General features: G+C 45.8%; 1 protein-coding gene across 1 annotated transcript in view; it reads right to left on the bottom strand.

The window, feature by feature from the left end:
• The window catches only part of GABBR1 (gamma-aminobutyric acid type B receptor subunit 1), a 99073-nt gene that overhangs the window by 28666 nt on the left and 50116 nt on the right, over positions 1-20291 (bottom strand). The window contains exons 3-8 of the mRNA XM_025166383.2: positions 18760-18963; positions 17257-17445; positions 15406-15438; positions 6609-6769; positions 1271-1405; positions 659-829 (exon numbers count right to left, since the gene is read on the bottom strand). Of these exons, the coding sequence (XP_025022151.2) occupies positions 659-829; positions 1271-1405; positions 6609-6769; positions 15406-15438; positions 17257-17445; positions 18760-18963 (893 nt within the window). The remainder of the gene's footprint in view (positions 1-658; positions 830-1270; positions 1406-6608; positions 6770-15405; positions 15439-17256; positions 17446-18759; positions 18964-20291) is intronic.

The following is a 20291-nucleotide window of genomic DNA, read 5'->3' as shown; positions in this document are numbered from 1 at the left end:
GACTAAACCAGCTTCCCCCCACTGTTGATTACAGTACTGGGGGCATGGAGCAGATTTTGTGTAAGAAAAAGGCACAGTCCATTGCCAGAACAAATATTCTGCATAAAGAATGCCTCAGTTTTAATCCCCTGCATCTGTGGTTAAAAGAATCAGGTAGCTGGTGATGGAGTGATCATTTGAAATTCTGGAAAGCAGTTAGAATAAAGTAGTTTTAGAAGAGATTTATGAACACAGGCAGTGTAGTGATTATTAGTCTTGGACTGAGATATACCTTCAAGTCCCCACTCTCTCATGGGGCCAGGCATTCTCCCTTAGCCTAACCTACCTCACAGGGCTGTTGCTGCAGCAATAAAATGAGAGAACCCTATGTACATTATCTTGAGCGGTGATAAGACAAGATGGAATATAACTGCAGTAATTAATCAATGAATTGTACTTGGTTTCTTTGGAAATCAGGCCAGTCCTGAATCTCTGGTAGAAACAATGGGGTTTGTACATACAGTCTGCGAGGACAATTTATTATACTGATGTGATTAGGATGGGAACCAGGAATTACAGTCAGGGTTAGGTTTAAAGGTCAGTGTTCTGGAACCTGCTGGAGGTTACAGAATGGCTGAAAAATTAAACTAGGATCTAAGCTCAGGTTTGGGTTCCATACCGATGTAAACACCTCTGTGGTCTGTTGTATGGTAGCAATCTTAGTCCAGCTCCATTTCTTGAAGAGCTGCACACGGGTGGGATTGTGCAGTGTGGCTGATGGGTGCGTGCGGAAAAAAGTGGGGAAACGCTGGCGGTTGGAAAGGGCTGGCGAGCTGGAGCCATAGGACAACTGAAAAGAAGAAGATGGAAAAACGATTAAAGACAGAAAGGCTGAGACACCCATATATTCCTTAGCCAACTTTGAGATGAAGACTTCCCTTCTGCCCCTTCACACAACCACATAGATATGTGTGCTTAACACCAAAGACATTTGTCCCTGTGGTCCCTTCTAGAGATGCTTCTGTCAAGGTTTTGGAGTCTTCCAACTTATTTTACCTTCCTCCATTCACAGATTCATGGGGAAAGATGGGGTCTATGCTAAGACAATGTTAAGAGAAAGGTACTTTAAAAAGATTCAAAGTCCCTTCCTCTTAACACTGTCTTAAGTGTTAAGAAACACTTTGAAGCATTTTCCTCACGTGTTTCAGGCTGAAAATTTCAACTTGGAAGGTCTGAATTAGTGTTGGCTTCTCCCATAACATCCACATATACAACAATGACAGCTGCTTACCACAATGAGATTCCACATGCGTGCAGCCTCGGCCACCAAGGTGGAAACACTGCTGCAGCCAGGCATAAGGATGATCTTGATGGGGTCATTGTACAGGAGCTCATAGAGAAATTTGGTTGCCACACCAGGTTCACACTGTAGGTGGTGGGGAACAGATAGAGGATAAACCTCAACACCAAGAATCTCACCAACCTGCACAAGGCCCTGCATGGACCTCTTTCAGAATTCAGGTCAAACCCAGGGAACTGTTCCTAATCATTTATTCTCATATCAAATGATAGGCAAGATGCTGTACGTAAAAGGCATCCATGGAGTCTGAGCCCAAACAAGTTGCAAACTAGACGGACTAGAAGAGACATGGAAGATTAACATTTGGACAAAATTAGTAATAGAAAGTTAAATGGCCACGGAAATTCAGGTAGAAGGGGTGGAAAAGTCTTTTGTGATAAAGTGAGGAAAAAGAATGTAATTTGTTAAGTTAGACAGAGAAAAGCGTAGAGCTCCTGGTTTGCCAGTGAACTTGGCAACAGATGGACCACTGTCCTCCTGTGATCCTTGCTCCATAAAAACATTAATATCATGTACTTGCCAACTGCTCTGCCAAGGCCCAGGAATGATGCTACTACTGATAGACCAGAGTTCTTGGATTGCACTGGGGCTGCATGAGGAAGGAAATGGCTTTTCCGAAAAGTCAGCTTACCACAGACACATTACTGCTCCTTATTCCCCTGGCCCCCGAGCAATGAAGGTACTAAATTAGGACAATCTTCACCAAGCTGGGTACCTCCCAGAAACATGAATTTCAAGTCTCAGAATTTCCAACCAGTATATCCACTGCTGAGAATTCTGGGAATTCATGTCTACATGACTGGAAAATGCCTAGGATGAGGAAAACATGGCTAGGAGGCTTCTGAGTAGCGAGGAGTCAGTAATTCATTGGAATTTTGTTTACAAGTTAAAAAAGACGCCAACCCTGGAATATGAACTAGGCTTGAATGGAAGTGGGCAGGACAACCAAAGAGATTTGGTCCCGCCCTTCCTGGATTCAGAAACAACTTCAATCCACTTCTGTGCCAACATGCAGAAAGAAACTTGGGAAAAAGCCAACCCAGAATAGTCATGATGGATGAATTTTCACCATGGAGAAGCAGACCAAAGGTGTTCACCCAATCCACCACTCTTTCCCCTACATTTCCACTACTAAGGCGTAACAGGAGACAACACAGCTAAGCTTCTCGGGCTGATGGTGAGTACAGGTAGAGATAAAATGATGCTGGTGACTATGTGGGCAGGTCCCTGTCACTTTCTGGGCAACAGTTCCTAAATGTTGCACTGCCTTCCTGCACCGCCTTTTTCCAGGCCATTTTCTCAACTTCCAGTGATCTGGGGGCTTTCCGATTAATAGACAATACGGTGTGGAGGCCAAGTTGGCTGATGAACACTTCAGCTCCCTCTAGGGCAGGGTGGGCAACCTGAGAACTAGGGCTGTATGCAGCCCCGAAACTCTTTTTTGTGATTCCTCACAGCCACCTGTGATCACAGCTGCTAAAAAATGGCGGCAGTTTCCTAAAATGTGGAGATGGGAAACACCCAACTGCAGGCAGAGCGTAACCGAAAAGCAAATGAAAAAAAAAAATCCAACTCCTCCACAAAGCTCCGGCCCTGCCCATCCTGCACCGTCACTTCATCCACTGTGCCCTCTGGACAGGCAAAAATGTTGCTGTAAATGTCATCCTGGCCATCCAAAGTTTCTCCATCCTTCAACAGGGTTGAGCATGCAACTAATGCCTACGTACAGCTGTTCCCTAACTCTGCACACTCCACCTGACCTCTGCCCTGCCGTGTCTCTCTCTCTCCGAACAAATGTGTCACCCAGGATCCCCCACTATTTTTTTTCCTACACACACACACACACATATACACACCATGTGGCCCATCCTGCTCCTGGCTGTGAGCCTCCACCGCAAGGGGATGATGAATTATTCAGGGCATCGCCGCCCCAAGAAAGAGGATCAGTTTCCATGGAAACCTCAGGCAGGCGCTGCCACGGCAACCTGTCAGCACCAGGGAGCGGGCTTCGATAGGGAGGGAACAAAGGGAACGCCATGGGGGGGTTGACTGGGAAGCACAGGAGAGCAGAAGAGGAGGAGGGAGAGAGAAAAAGGAACCGGCAGGGCAGGGAGGGGAGATGTGTGTGGGAGAAGGGACAGACAACCAGACAGACTGATGGGTAGAGCAATGGATGTGAGCAGAGGCTGGCTTCGTAGGGTTGGAGGGAACTAGAGAATGGGAAAAAAGTTTGCAGGAATTCCATGCAAGGGAACGGGGCAGGATGGTGGACAACTGGGCCATATTGCTTTGCGCTCAAGGAAAAGGTGGGAATGGGGATGAAGTTGGGGATGGGATGGAGTAGGGAAGGGCTGATGTATACAGCTGTGGGCAGCTGGGCAAAGGAAAGGGCTACAGGGATCTCCGCATGAGTGTGGAGAGGTCATGCGCGGGGAGGGATTCGGAGGAATGGGCATGTGGCCTGACTCAGGTTGCCAAAATCAGCACAAGCCTTTAAGACAAGCAGTTGCAGCAAATGAGGAAGTCTGCAACATGGGTGTTTTTGGAGATCATGCCCACATACGTGGATCAAGGCCACATCAACAGGTCCAGGGTCAGGCCGGCAATCCACATGCACACCTAGGCCCACTGGCCATGAAAAGATAAATATCTCAGTGAAGCCCCAAGAAAGAACAGAAAGAGTTTGGTTCATTTCCCAGTGTTGGGAAGGAAAACATGGTTTAATTGTGGCAACGTGTGAAATGAAGACCTATACCGTAATGGCCTTTATAGTACTCATGGTGAAAGCCAGGAGTCTGCTCCAGTTAGGGGTGAGAGGCATGGCTTGTTCCCAGTTGGTACTTAGCCTGAAGAGTGCTCCAGAAGGCTTAAACCATGTGGGCAACAGTTTTACAACATCACCCCTGATTTCTCTTCCCATTCATTATTCGTGGCACATTTTGATGCTCAGTGCACAAGAGCTCATCTAATCATCTGAGTTTGATTATCAGGGTAAACATAAAAACAGATGTAGAGATAAAAACAAAAGCACAAAGGATTGAATAAGAACTTAACAGACAAGCTGAGTTGTCCAACATGTACTGGAGAGCAATGAGCGCATATAGAAAGACTCAAGAATGTACAAGTCAGAAATGGTGCATGCAGACATAAATGGACAATGAACACAGCACGTGAGTGTGCAATGAAAGCATACAAAACAATTGGGCATGACCAAAGTTAGGTCCCTGGAAATGCCGTGCTTATCCTCTGCACGGTCTTCTACACAGTCTTTCTTGAGTGAAACACATGAATTAAAAAATGAAAGGTTGGGAAGGGGAGAAGGTGGTTGACAAGATATTTACATTTCAAGAGACAGATCTGGCTTAGGGTATCTTTGCTATCCAACCCTGTTTGCAACTGACTTTGACTGATTTTGGTTCGGACAGGAACTGGTGCTCTGAAGACAGGGAATTTCACACCATCATTGGCTGAAAAGGTGCTGATTGCTCCTCTCTACATTCCTCCTAATGAACTTGCACCAGAATCCATCCATGCCTATAACTCTAGAACAACCCTCTATCAGATCCATAGCTCTTACCCCTGTTTATCCACATGGCTGGTACTCTAGTGGAGATATCCAGCTCATTATAACATCTGTGATGCTACCTCAATCAACCTTTCAGCAGATTGGCATACTGACCTCCCATCTAAGAGCCATACCTAGAAAAAACGTCCTATGAAAACTACCACCAAATTACCAACTGTTGTATATTACCAGGAGGAAACTGCCACGCTGACAACAGGGCCTGCAGTCCTATAAGCTCCATGAAAGTTTTCTTCAAGCTGAGCTTGAGTCCTGGTGTTACAGGTGACCACATGCATGCATTCATGCAGTTTTCTTGGCAGCTGCCCGGACAGGTTTTCCACTGCTCTGGCTGGGATCTTTTTTAAATTTTCCAGTCTAGCCTAAAGCCAAGAATTCCCTGGTGGTCTCTTATCCAAGTACAAATCACTCCCAAGCCTGCTTAGTATTTAAGTCTAGGGCTCCCTAAAATGGACTTCCCAGCCCCCATTCCTTTTAGAGGTCTAATTGTTAATATTTTTCGCTGCTGCTGCTGCTGCTGCTGCTGCTGCTGCTGCTGCTGCTGCTGCTGCTGCTGCTGCTGCTGCTCCTGCTCCTCCTCCTCCTCCTCCTCCTCCTCCTCACATTAGAAACATGCATCTTCCTCCAGCACATCTCTACATGGGAACCCTAGCAAACTGTTATATGAGTCACTCTCGTGTTTGGAATCTCCATATGACTCTTTCTCTCACACCTCCAGCACCAGCCCCTTCTTATCAGCCCCATTTCTGAACATGCTCTCCAAACTTTGCCTCCAGTCAGTGCACCAATGTCACTGCTCCAGTCCTACCCTTTCTCCATCTGTTTACCTTGCTGATATGTTGGACCACAGCACCCTGTGGGAGCCCTCGGCCTCCCCATCTTCCAGGTCATTCTTTCCCCAAATCCCCTGATCATTATCTGTGGTATTACCCCTATGCTCCCCATAACTCATTCGGCTTGAAGCTCCCTGGAACAGCCCAAGCTTCACCATTTCTCCAACTCTTCCACAGACATGAGCGGGTTGCACAGCGTCCTACCAAGGGATGCTCTGGCCCAAAAGGAACATGATGAAAGTTGGGTGAGAAAAGAGGGACTTCTGTGGCTTATGCTCACATTTTCTACCCCTCATATAGCTTGAAACCCTTGGGTGCTAACCTAGTCCTGCCGTTTCCTTCTCCTTCATGTCTTAGCCTTCTCATGGATCTTTCCTGGCAAGGATATTGCCCTAAGAGTTGAACCTTCACCTCCCCCCCCCCATAAAGACTCTTCCACATTTCTACTTTCAAGGTTGCCTTGTCTTTCCATCCTTCTATGAACCTCTCCCCCAGGAGTACCCTAGTTGTGTAGACTGACACCTTTTAAAACATCCTTCTAAGCCGCTTTGGTCTCCATTTACAGATGGGTCCCTGCATGATCTGGGGATGTGCAGGATTTGTGCCAGGATTGTCCAATATGCTCAACCATCCCTCTGCACACAGGACTATCTTGGCTATAAGGCACAACATCCTCCTCTCCCAATTTGATTTCCCCCACCCCTTTCGAGTCGAACAGATTATCCCTCCCTCCGGTCAATGGGGGGGGGCTTCCCCGCGGCAACCAAGGGCCGTCTCACTTCCCTCCCCCTGCGGAAGCCCACCTGTCCCCACCTGGGCGGGCGGGGGAGGTGGGGCGTGGGGCTCTGCTCACCTCGCTGTCGCGGTGGTCGAGGCGCAGCTCGTAGTCGGGCAGAATGTCCCTTCGGCTGTTGACGTCCTCGAGGGCCATCTGGGCGGAGGGCAGGCAGGCTTGGCCCCCCGGCCAGCCGCCGGTCATGGGGAAAAGGGCCCCGATGTGCAGCCTCTTCTTGCCTGCGCCCAGCGGAGGAGAGAGCAAGAGCCAGCCCGTGAGCACCAGCAAGGCCGCCTGGGGGCCCCCGCCGGGGCGCGGGCCGGGCAAGGCCATGGTGCCGGCCGGAGGTCAGGGACGGCGGCGGCGAGGGCGCGCGGCGGCTGCACTGCGCGGCGGCGGCGGCGGCGAGGGCGCCAGAGCCGGCTCCTCCATGGCGCTGCCCGGCGTCGGTGCTGCAGTGAGCGAGCGAGCGAGCGGGCGGGCAGGCGAGCCAGCCAGCCAAGAGGAGGGGAGGGGAGGGGAGGGGAGGGGGCGGGGGCTGATGTCAGCGCGGAGCCGGCGCGGAACGCCGCCGTCCAGGGCGCGGGGGGAATTGCAATAAGCCCACCGCACCGCCTCGTCGCAGGGGCGGCGGACGGGCGAGCGAGCGGGCGAGCGAGGCGGCAAAGGAAAGCGGAGATGATGGAGAAGAAAGGAGAGGGAGGGGATGCGGAGACCACTAGGGGCTGGTGGAGAAAGGCAAAAAGGGCGCTAAGAAAAGGGCAGGTGAATGCTAGAGAGGGAGAGGAAGAAAAGTCGGTTAGGAGACCATCTGTGATGATGGGAGAAGCGTAAAGCGCAAATGGATGAGAAGTGGCGAGAAAGGGCAGAGATGATGGAGAAGGCAAGGGAGAAATGGAGCCGAGGAGCGATAGGAAAGAGGACTAAGATAAGAACCCAGGCGAGACAGACCTGAGCGAACAGGGAACAGGGATGAGATCAGTTTAAAAAAAAAACAAACCAAAAGAAGTGATGGAGAACTGGAAGAAGCAAAAGGAATGGGTTAGGCAGATGGGCCAGGTTCACCCAGCCAAATCCATTCAAGAACTAATAGCTGGGACTGCCCAGCAGGCTAAGTTTGGTTAAACGTTATTACTGGGGGCAGGGGCAGGGGGTTGGGGTCATGTGAATGCAGCCCACTTAGCTAATGATTCAAAGTATCCTGTGAAATGGAAATTCAGCAGCCGGGTTAAGTGTGAACCAGAAAAGGGGAAGTGGACCGACAGGAGGCAACAAGGAATGATGAAGGAAGAGAGATGTCTGGAGTGTTCTGGAAATACGTGGAGAACGAATAATAGAAAGACAAGAATGGGGATTGGGAGGTAAAGAGATGGAAGTCAGAGCAAGGAAGGATGAGAGTTTGGAGAGAAAAATAGAGGGGTGGGTGTGGGTGGGGTTGGACTAAGATGATAGAAGACCAGAAACAGATGGAAAGCCAAAGGAATGTCCGGTACAAGTTGGAGACCTAAAGGCACAGACGATAGAAGCTTGGATAAAGAAAAGCTATGCAGAGGGGGAGGTGATAAAGAAGTTGGAAGGATGATTAAAGAGGGGAAACATGTATTTAAAGAAAGTTGGAGTAAAATACATGGCCTTCCACTTTGGCTACCAGCATGCTTCCCTGTCAGTCATACTTGCTGGTGTGCTCGAAGATGGAAGATGGAAGGAAGATAAATGGAGGACTCTGGAAAAGGGGGCAGTTAAAGAATGAAGAAATGATATGAAGGATGAGCAGAAGAGAAAGAGCAGAGAAAAGGGAGAGAATAATTGGTAGAAGGATGGAAAAGTGTATAGTGAGGCTTGAGGAAAGACATTGTGGAAATTAGATGTGGGGAAGGATGGCGAAACAGAACAGCTGAGGAGGGAGGTGGACTAATGAAGACAGATGAGAAGAACAGAAATGCAGTTAACGTGAGGAACACAGAAAGAGGAAAGTGAGTGAAGCAGTTAACAAGCAAAGGCTGGACAAGAAAAGCAGATAAAAAGAGAGACAATGCCGGATGGGAGTCAAAGAGGTGGGGAAAGCGGGTAGTAAGGGAAAGCAAAGAGGCTTTACAGAAGCACACAGCGCAACACAAAAGAGCTGACAGAGAAAGGGTGGAGGTAAGGGTGCAAAGCAGGCATGGAGGGGAAGGAAAGCAGTGGGATTCATCAAAGCATACCAGACGGGAAGCACTGAGTGGTGGTGATAAAACTGAGGCAAGGATGCCATGGAAATGGCGAGCAGCAATCAGCAATTCACGGATCAGCCAATCGCAGCCATTGAGCAAGCAGCAATGGCATGCAGAGGGAGCCTGTCCAATATATCAGGGCCACCAAATCTGGGCTGCATAAGTCCACACAACCAATAGACAGCAGCCAAGTTACACCTTTTCCTATCTCTTTGCTGCTGTCTAGTGGATGCCTGGATGTTTGCGGCCCAGATCAGGTAGCCCTAACCTAGTGGCCAGAAGGAAAAAAAAAATCTTTTAGGTTATTTTGTCAGCAGATAAGTAGGGGCACATCACAAGAAGTAAACACCGTTGTGGTGTATCAGTTCTGCTCCATGTTTGGGGGGGCAGAGGGTATGGATATCTGGCCTAGCACAGAGACACTGGGAGGCAGAATTCCTAGATTTGCTGAAAGAGGGGCCAAATTGATTAGAATAGTGGTACTTGTGGGTTTTTGGTGGGGGGGGGTGCACTGTAAAGTCCTTGACTCTTTTCCCAGCTCTGGGAAATGGGGAGGAGGAAGTGTATATCACCAATTCCTCTCCCTGCTGGTTGCTGACATTTCCCTGGCAAAGAGACACATGCGGAGGTGGCTGGAAAAGGAACGGAAACAGAAAGAAATAAAAGACCTCCCTGCAGCCCCTCTCCAGAGTTCACCCCTGTAGGGAAACAGCGGCTTAATAAGAAAGGGCATGAGGAAGAGAAAAAACAACCGGAAAAGCAAAAGTTAGCAACCTAGGAATGTAGCCCTGTTGCACTCCTGGGTCCAATCTCCTTGTTGTAGCTTCTTGATTCTCATCATGGCTTTATATCAAAATTTGGAATTTGGGCTCTCAGGCTTTTGGTAGGAAAGAACAAATTATAGCACCTATTATCTCCGGGAGTTATCAGTAGGACATTTTCCCAAAATGGCAAGGGGGCAAACCTGTTGCCTATATACCGGGGGTGGGGGGGTGGGGGGCGGGGACACAACAAGCAGCCTGTTCCAACTCACAGAGCGAGGTGTCAAGGCTATAAATGGAATATTTGGGGATCCCACATATCTTGGCTATATCTTGTTAAAGGTATTACCTCAAACTATAACAGAAGAAAACTGTATGTGCAACAGTATTAACAATACAGGAAGTCCTATGCATATTCTGAACTGTATCAGCGGAAGATTTATCAAAAGATATTTGCCAGCTGTTCCTCCATCCCTCCATTCAAACAGCTGGCCTTCAGCAGTAGCTGCTCTGAGGGGCAGGACTGGTGGATGGGGAATGTGATGGTTGCTAGGCAACCATATCCCACTGCCGCCAGTAGATTTGGGCCTGGCAACAGAAGCCTACTCTAGAGCAGCCTCTTGTGACCTGGTGCCCCCCAGATGTGACAAGATTTTAACTCTGCAAATTCCCATCTGGAGAGTACAAGGATGAGGAAGGATGAATGTTCGTTCTAAACTTTGCTTGGCATTTCTCCTCCCCAGTAATAAAATAGCTGTCCTACTTTTTCTAGGGAATGCTCTTTTCCTGTGTTCAGGCTACCATCTTCCAACCTGGACCCTAAGCCCGTAGCTACCAATGGCATGAGAGATGAGGCGGAGGGTGTCCTCCTATCAGTTTCTTCCCTGGTCTGGAGGTCCATTCTGCCTCTGTTAGGCAACTAACGTGGAGTCTTGTGAGGAAAAAGGGTGACTAAGCCCCAAAGGAACAGGGAGCTACTGTGGCTGCCTCATCTCCAACAGCAGTTGGGTGATTTAATGTGTCTTGTGCTTGGGTTGCAATGTGACAATCCTGTTTCCTACTTAAAGTTAAGTTCCTTCAAGTGGATGTGGATATATCCCTGGTATGTTCTTGGCAACAATTTGGAAGAGATTGGAATTACCTGGTGATCTCCCGTTCAAGTACTATCAGGCCCATCCTGCTTAGTTCCAAGCCTAAACAAGGTTGGCCAACTGCTGCCATCTGCAAGAGACGCCTGCCTTTGAAGAAACCCCAAGTCTGGCTCCTATGCCATGTGCACACGTGTGCTGGGGGAAAGAAGGAAGCCATTCAATCCTCAGCATGTAGAACAAAACAAAGCAGTACTTAGTTACGCCTCTGTGAAAAGCACTTGTCCACGGTGTCCTTTAAAGTCCCAAGGGGAAGTTACCTCATCGAATGATTTCAGACTCCAATACTTTTGAACAAGCTGCCCTGCAAATGGTGAGGTCAACTTTTTGGCTGCCTAACTAGTCAAGACAGCCTTCACACAGCCCACCTGGTGCTTTCCACATATGTGAGCCCCATATCTCTGAGCTTCCATCCTAGCTGAACATCCAGGTCAATTTTCTTCTAGCTCAACTACCCCAAATCTCAAATAGCAAAATTTCTACTTTATCATTTGAGACATTGGAGCTCTTTTGGGGCTTGGGTGTGGGCCAGTTTCATACTGGGGGGAACTGATGTGGGCCAGTGTCATACTAGGCCAGTTTCATAGTGGGGGGACTGGCTTTTTGGCACTTCCCCCTCCCTGAGTGCTTCATGCCCTCACACTAGGCTTCAGTTAGGCATCCATATAGTTTTATTATTTTTTGTCTTGCTGCAAAACAAGTTGGATACTAATTAGCTCAGGTGTTCGAAATTCCATACCAGGAACAACCATGGGCTCTTGCAAGCTTGGATCTGAATCCAGTATACCAGCTATGAGGAACATGTGTAGGACAGTAGAGAATCACAACATGATGGCAATATACTAGAAACAGATACTGCCTACACCAGTATGTTGGATCCGAATGGTTAAGGAATGGAAAAAGCAGTGATACAGAAGTGCTCTTAGAAGCTTGAGAAGCATCACATTTGCTGCCATGAATCTGCAGGGACTCAAGTTAGTTTCTCTCGGTTAGATTAATCCCTGGCCTAGCTGCAAGACATAGAATCATTCATGCCATTAAGCATCAGAGACAGCTTCTGTTTCTCCACACACCTGCTAGCAGCTGTAAGGAACAAGAGTAGGACAGTGGAGAACCACAACATGATGGCCAGTTCCACAGAATGTATAGTCTTATAATTTATGGCCCAGGCCAGAATTATTCACTTCTGAGGAACGATTTTGGCAGCATTCCTAGGTAGCAAGCATTACAAATGCACAGACCAAAGGTTTCAGTAATCTAACAGCAGATAAAGAGAGAGGTGGAGTTAGGAGGCAGGTACTCAGCACAAGAAACATACTGAAAATTTAGAGGAACATTTGTTATCATCTTAGAAAACTCAAGATAACAGATATGTAAGGGGTTCCTCCATGTTATTTTGACAGCAATCCTATTGAGTTGTGAGAGAGTGACTTGTCCCAAAGATACTCATTGAGCTTCATGGTTTAGTGAAGATATGAACCCAGACTTCCATAACCCAGGTCCTGTCTATCTGTCTCTCTCTGTCCACACATTTGGCAGCTCTTGTTTCACTTCCATAGGTAATTATGAAATATTTTGTACCATTGACCTAAGAAAGCACAGCAAAATGACATGCAGCCATTATCTACCATTTCCCAAATGAAACCTGGCATTTGCAAAAAAGAAATAAGAAGCAAGTAGGGTCCCCACTCTGTCTCTGTACATATGTATATGGATGAGTGGGTGTGATAAGGAAGCTGAAAAACATCTATCTCCCAACTTGCACTGGATCAGTGTGGTAGATCATGGTCCATAACCTTCAGTGAAAAGGACTTCATGTTGCAGTGAATTGATTTTGGCTGATGATAATAATAACAGCAACAACAACATTAATATAAATGCAGGAATGTTTTCTTGTTTAATTTAGAGCCAACAGCACTAGTGCTTTACTACTGATATGTGACTCTCTTAGAGGAGTGTGCATGGACAGAAGCAAGTTTTGCCTCATATGTTTTTAAGTTATCAGCAGAGAAGTCCCTAATTATATTTTTGCTTCACTTATTCAGGTGGCCTCAGATGAGCCTCTATTTCCTCAGCTTAAGTATCAACAACATGGGGATAAAATCTGTGGCTTGCTTTACAGAAAGCACCAGTAACACCCCAGATCTACTATCAAAATAGAATCCTGTATGATATGCCCCATTCAATGTTCTTTATGACAAGGGTTCATGACTTCTAAATGAAGTAGCTAAATAAATTAAACATGGAAAAAGTCTCTTGCAAGGAGAGATGGATGAAAGAACTGATACAGAAGAGAAAAAAAACCTTATGTACAGGACCAAAGATCAAGGCAAGAAACTATAAAATATGAATAAAGATGTAGTTCCTAATTTGTGCATAAAGTGTAACTGGCTGGAGGAAAGGCTTGTAGCCTGGGGATAAAACAACATTTTTCCCATGAAAGATCTTGGGCTCAAGCCCCAAGGAGGGCTCAGAATGGGGGAGAGCTGTGCCTTGTCAGTAAAGATGGTCCTCAGCTATAGGCATGCATGTTCTGATCTGGGATGAGACAGCTTCCTCGGAGTTTACAGCACTGCCCCTATAAGTCAATACAGCAGTGTTTCTCAACCTTGGCAACTTTAAGGCATGTGGACTTCAACTCCCAGAATTCCCCAGCCAGCCTGCTGGCTGGGGAATTCTGGGAGTTGAAGTCCACATGCCTTAAAGTTGCCAAGGTTGAGAAACACTGGAATAGAGTGTAAATGGGGAAAAACAGACTCTTAGATTCCAGAACTTTTGTCTTCCTAGAAAATGCATCTTTTGTACACCTTTTTATTCAGACCACATTCAGCACTGTATGGCTCCCAGCAATGTCCATTTCACCCGAGAGAGCTGATACTAATTTTCCACCCTGAAGCCCACCACTATGCTGGACTTCAATTCTCATAATCCCCAACCAATATGGCCAAAGCTGCAGAGTTGAGGAGAACCCAAGCTTTAAAGACAGAAAGAGGGTCCCGTGTTCAGCTTCTGATGTCTCCCATCAGAAAGACTGAAAAGGCCCAATTCTGCCTGAGACTTTGAAAAATCTCTTCCAGGCACATGAGACAAAAGTGGCCAAAAAGTGACAAAAGTAGAAAGCAGCATCCCATAATCCCAGGTCCCCAGGGCCTCCTAGCTCATGACTCACAACGAGAAGCAGAACAATCTGTAGTTTCCCAAGACATTTCCTGGCAGCTGAGGGGAAGCCTGCAAACACTACCTATCAGAGAGCCAAGCCGGAAAGTTTCAACCTGGGGTTGAAGCGGATCTCCCTTTTAATAGCTTTAAAAAATAAAATCTGGATGAAAGAGAGAGAGAGAGAAATGGCCTCCTTGCAACCAAGTTCAAACTTGACTGAGGGACAAAATGTGCATGCAGAAAGATCCCTACAGAGGCTCTGACCACACACAACAACGTTGCAGCAGAAAGAACCCATGATCAAGAATTCTGGGCAGGTGTGCCCCCTTTCAGCAAAATGGACAAAGCTCTTAAAGCGAGAGCTGAGATGCATTAAAGGCCCAAGAAAGAGTGTCTGTGGTTCTTCTTCTGAATGCTAAAAACATCCCAAAGAAAACAGGTCATTTCAGCCTATTATTGTCCCTTACAGGATTGCTGTAGGAATCAAAAAGAAGTTGCAAGGGTCCTAGGCGCTTGAAAGGAAGTATAGATAAAATGGAGAATCCTGGTCTCCTTGAATTGTCTAGTTGAGTTTGGGAGGAACAATTTTCAGGGAATCTGGTTCTCTTGGTTTAGTTGGGCCTATGGGATTCTTGCTGTGCCTAATAGGTTTTGAAAGATTCCATTTTGTTCCCCATAATATTTAACATCAACATGAAACCACTTCAGGAAATGATCCAAAGATATGGGTTATACCTTTGGCTCTTCACCCAGGCCTTTGGCGTGGGAAAGTGAAACCCCTCACTTCATTGCAAGTGCCATCTTTTATCTTTATATTTTATTTTTTGTTGATTTGATTGTAATTTCTTCGGTTGATTGTTGTGAGCTGCCCAGAGTCGTTGAGAGTCAGGCATACACATTTACTTAATAATAATAATAATAATAATAATAATAATAATAATATAATTTATTATTATTATTATTATTATTAATAGAGAGCTTACAACTCAACCTGTTTTCTGACGACTAATTTGAGTTTCAGTTTTGGCATGAATGAGGGTGAACAAATTGAAGTACAAGATAGAAGTACATTGTGTGAGGAAATGTACTAATTTGATGGAGAAGGTTTTTTTTTAAAAAAATACTGCATAGAGTGGCAAGAACATCAAACATTGCAACTCCCAATTTCTTCCAAAGCCCATGCTGACCTGCCTACTTATCATCAATACTTGCTGAGTATCTCTTGTCACTGTACTAACCTGCCACTCTAACCTGGTCTCACAAAAACTCTAAGCTAAGTGTCAGTAGCGCGGAGATGTAGGCCCAGGATTAGAGAAGAATTCAAAAGTGTATGTTCTCTGATGTGATGCTGACACACCTATCTCTGACACGTTAATGGTGCTGTTGTCAAAGAATGAGATTAACTACTGGGATCAGGATCTCAAAGAGAACAAAGCCTTGTCACCTACTAGCATCAGCTGGAACAGGCTGCCAGAGTGGAAGACCTTCAAGAAATACACAAGACAAGGCCAAGATTCAGGAACACAGAGGGGTGAAGGTGAGAAAGCTTTGTGGACACGTGAAGGAAAGGATGGTAGGCAAATAGAAATCAACTCACCTGATCCAGACCGGGAAACAGGAGGACGCCACACTGTGCAAAGAAACAGGAAGAGGAAGTGATGAGACCCAAGAAAGATCTGGGAAGGTATTTTCATCCCTCCCAAAAGAGTACGTTGGTACAGTATATTACAAGAATATACTCTTTTACATGCCAAATTAAATGATTTGCAAGTGGGGGGTGATGGTAGAAACCTCATTATTTTATCAATACCACCAATAAAGCTGCTTATAAACATTTAGGATCCCCAAAATTGATTCCATAAATAGACATATCCAGTAAAATTTTAACAGTTAAGTAAGTCCCAATTCCAGGGATCTGGGTTGCAAATATGTGTATGGCCAATGGCAGCAAAAAAGCACAAGGAACTTTGCTGTCATCTCATGGTTATCTGGATTTTTGCAGCCCAGATCTGGTAGTCCTGTTGGCTACCAGACATTCCTGGAAGGATCTGTTTCAATCTGGTTTTGAGCCTAGCTTTGGGACGACTAACCTTGGCCTTTCCTGTATAAGTAGCTGGGGCAATTTTTTTTTAATATACTCTCTCTTCCATGTTAATATATGTGTTTTTTATTAACTGTTATAAATGTTTTATTACTCTTTTTAAACCTGATTGTAAAGCACTTTGATATATTTTATGGGGAGAAGCAGATAAATGTACTTTATTTCATCATTTATCATCCTCAGTATGATCAGCCTTGGAAAAAGCCTTCCACTGAAGTCCATCAAAAGACTTTTTGTTACGTTAACAATGGCATGAGATGAGTTGGCATGCATGGGTCTGAGAGTGGGTGGTTAAAGGAAAATACAGAGGAGTGTGTGTACATATATGCATGTATGTTATACAGGAATGTATAGGAATCAATGAGTTTGAAAGCATGTATAGATGAGAGGTGAGGGGCCATTCTGCTCCCTGATTCCACCCACTTGTTAAGGGTATGTGTGTATCCTGCTCAGCAGCGGGATGCAGCCCACAAGCTTAAAAAAGATTCCCCATTCTAGCTTCCTTCTTTTAGACCAGTCTTTCTCAACCTCAGCAACTTTAAAATGAGTGGACTTCAAATCCCAGAATTCCCCAGCCAGCATGGCTGGCTGGGGAATTCTGGGAGTTGAAGTCCACACAGCTTAAAGTTGTTGAGGTTGAGAAACACAGTTTTAGACCTTTGGGAAAGACCCAATTGTTACAGAAGGCTTTTAATTGATTGCTTTCTTGGCTGTGTTATTTTAGAGATTTTTTTCCTTCCCAGCTGATGTTTTCTTTGATGTTAATAGATTCAGCTGTAATTTTGCATGGCATCTCTTTCATTTGTCGCTTGATGTGCTCTTAGAGAAGTCACTCTGAATTCATGCCCAGAGAAAGGCAGTATGGAAACTGTTTAAATAAATAAGGGGGCAGTTCTAGGGTTTGTTGTGACCTTATTTTATTCTGACTGATTTTGCCATCAGTGCCACCACTAGTGGGGATGCTGGGGTACTCTCATTCAGTTTACTAGGGGAGTACTAACAGTCATAAGCTAACCTGGAGTTCCAAGAACAATATTCCAACGAAAGAATGCAAAGAGAGCTAGAGTGTACAAAAAAAGGCATCAGCTATGGCTGCTACAAACTCAACCTAAATCAGTGTTTTCCAAACTTGGCATCTTTAAGATGTGTTAAAGATGAGTTGAAGGCCACACATGGCGAGTTTGGAAAAACACTGATCTAAATCCATCTATCCCAAATATTATTTTTCTCCCAGAATTTCTGAAGTTAACAGTACTATTTTTTTTTTTAAGTGAGAACCTTCTGCTCCCAATAAACCTTCCCTGGGCCTGGGGTCCCCCAGCTCTGCTCTCCTGCCTTGTGACTTACACTCGCAGACAGGTTTGGCGGAGCTCCAGCGGCCCACCTTGGTGCAATTGCTGTGGGGACTGCCCACTAGGTAAAAGCCAGGGTTGCAGCGATACTCCAGCCAGGTGCCTTCAACGGGCACCCGTTCAATTGCCCGGACATTGACTTGCCCATTCTCCAGGTTCAGGTGCATCTTGGGACAAGTGCGTACTGTAGAAAAAGAAGTGTTCGTTTCAGAAACATCCCGCAATATTTCTGTACCTAGCTTGGCACTGCGGCTTGAGCCACCTAGATCAGTGTTTCTCAACCTTGGCAGCTTGAAGATATGTAGATTTCAGTTCCCAGAATTCCCCAGCCAGCACCTTCATCCTGTCTGAGTCTGTATTGCCTGGACACAAAGTTAATGTAACTTTGGAACAGGAATTTGACTGTTCAGTAGAATCTGTCCCCTTAACTCTTATGCTTGATTGTAGTACTGATCACTGATACTTTCAAAGCTGACTCCAAGGTCGAAAGCATCTTCTGCAAAATTCCTCTGTGCACTGTCACCTATCTTGATGAGCCCAAACTTAACGGGCACAAACTACAGGTAGTTCCCAGTTTAAGAACGAGTTCCGTTCCCAAGGTCTGTCCTTAAGTCGAATTTGTATGTAAGTTGGAACAGTATTATCATATACTGTATAAGTAGTATTGTGTAATGAACTCGAACCATTGTGTATTTAACTTGTTAGGTATTTAACTCAAATTTTGCTACAATAGTCTCTGTTCTTAATTATGGATCATCTGCAAACTAGGCGTTCTTAACCTGGGGGTTACCTTGTACAAGCCAACTTAAGTTGGCACTGTAAATTCCCTACACTTCAGTGGGTATTCTGGAGCTTCCTAAGAAATTTAAAATGACTGTTTATAGCTGCCTGCCATCTGGAGAAAATTTCAGTGTTGGTTGCTAGTGCCAGACCTGTGGTCTAAGTGCTAAACTCAGGATTTGTTAGAACTGCTGAGGACTTCCTTTCAGTTACCTCTCCAGCCACCCCTTTCAGTAAGTGTCCCTGCAAAACCAGGAGAAATCCAACAGGTCAAGCTTTCCCCATCATATTCTCCCCATGGTGAAGAATTCCCTCATGGATTTATGCTCTCACCGCATGAATGCTCTCACAATGAACTAAGGTGAAACTGAAAAAGCAATAATAAAGCCACAAGTTTTTTTTTTAAATTAAAAAAAAACACCTTGGCTAGCAGGATGAAGTTAGTCGCACAAATTATTTGGAGTGCAGGAAATTAGCTAAATGGAGTCATCAGAAATCTGTCCAACATGGCAGATGTAGCTCACCTAGAAACTCTGGAGCCTACACTGAGAACTAACAGTTTTTGTGTCCCATTGTCCCCCGAGGCACAGAGCTTTTACCCGGAGCAAGGACAATTTCCATATCTATCAGAATGTTTCACACCCACACCCACGCCCACACACATACACACACACCACAACGGAATGCCTCCTCTCTCAGACCGCCAGGTGGGACTCACAGCAGCGGCTTTCAACATCACTGTCGGTCCAGGTGCCATTGGGGAGGCATTTTCGTACTTTGGGCCCCACAATTTCCCTCTCTGGACGGCAGACATATTCAATCTCGTAGTCGAAGGGGAGGAAGTGGGCGGTCTTCACCTGCTCACGGGTCAGGCCTCGGTAGCGGATACCACCATCCCAAGGAGGGAAGATGAGTTTGCAACCTGGATGGGAAGGGTAAAGCAAAAGATCCGTTCAAGGGGTCGAAGCGATATGGCACACCTGAACACAGCTTTTGAAAGTCACCTGTACCCTGAGCACCAGAGCTGTGTAGGCGTTTGGGTCTTGTATGTCAGCTGAGAGATCTGGATCAGCTGCAGAGCTTATGACTGGGAGACCTAGAGCTAATCTCTGGCTTTCGCTTTCCACCTACACTTTACAGGAGGACTATGAGGTTAAAAGGTGTGTCTGTTTATGTCCAGGTATTATTTCCTGAGCTTTTTGGAGGAAGCCCAAGAAACGAAATCATCCTTGAATATTAATTTAAGGAGTCACTGAGGCACTTCAGATCAGCTAACCCTCCCTTCACTCCAAGCAGCCATCTTAAAAGCTGGATTAAATGTTCCTTTATTCCAGCAATCATAGAGGTTTTCCTATGTGCGACTAGTAACAGTAAAAAAAGAAAAAAAGATTCATTTGAGTCAATCTCAGCTTTTGGTGACTACATGAACACATCCATGTAGCCTTCTGGGCAATAAACAGAAACAATATGCCATGGTTTTGTTCAACTTGCCAATCTAGTGGGATTCCTGGGGGTCTGCTGTGACACATAGCATTTATTTATTCACTTGCTTATTCATCTTAATCCTCATACGGGAGCTCAAGGCAACATATAGTGTTCTCCCTCCCATGGTCCCCCCTCCCCACAACCACCCTGTGAGGCAGGTGGGGCTGATTAGCCCAAAGTTCCCCAGTGAGTTTCTATGGCCGAGGGTTGACCTGAACCCCGATCAACCAGTCCACTGCCTTATCAGTGCACTACAGCCCCCTTACAAAGCCCAATTTAATTGCAGTCCTGAGAGACGGTTTGCTAATGTAGATTTACGCTATATTTTTCAGGTGTTTCCTGCTTCAGAATGGTGGGAAATTTGTCCATGTCACTGAAAGGGGCTTTTGGATCTACAAAAAGGGATTTGGGAGGTACTGTCCTCAAATGATGCACAGGGAAATATGCTGAATCATACAGCTGGAAAAAGCAGCGCAAACAGGCAGATCAAACAAAAATGAGAGTGCAACGGTGATAACCATCTTATTAACAGTGACCATTCCGTCATAAGACAGCTGTTGCCCAATAATGCCTGTATCCTTTTTAATTTACCATTTACAATTCTTTCTTCACCCCCCTTCTCAGTAATCCATGACTCAAAATAACCCTTCAGGCATAAAGCCATGAAGTTTACCAGGTAATATATGTGTTTGTCTTGAAGGTACCACAGGATATACCACAAGTATCTCTCCTTCCTTAATCCCACCTAAATGCAGACTCTGATTT

This window comes from Python bivittatus, unplaced genomic scaffold (genome assembly GCF_059951505.1).
Source record: "Python bivittatus isolate LINGU-HERP-01145 unplaced genomic scaffold, Pbiv_v1 ctg000080_np1212, whole genome shotgun sequence".
NCBI lineage: Eukaryota > Metazoa > Chordata > Lepidosauria > Squamata > Pythonidae > Python > Python bivittatus.
This window is presented reverse-complemented; position numbering and strand designations above follow the sequence as displayed.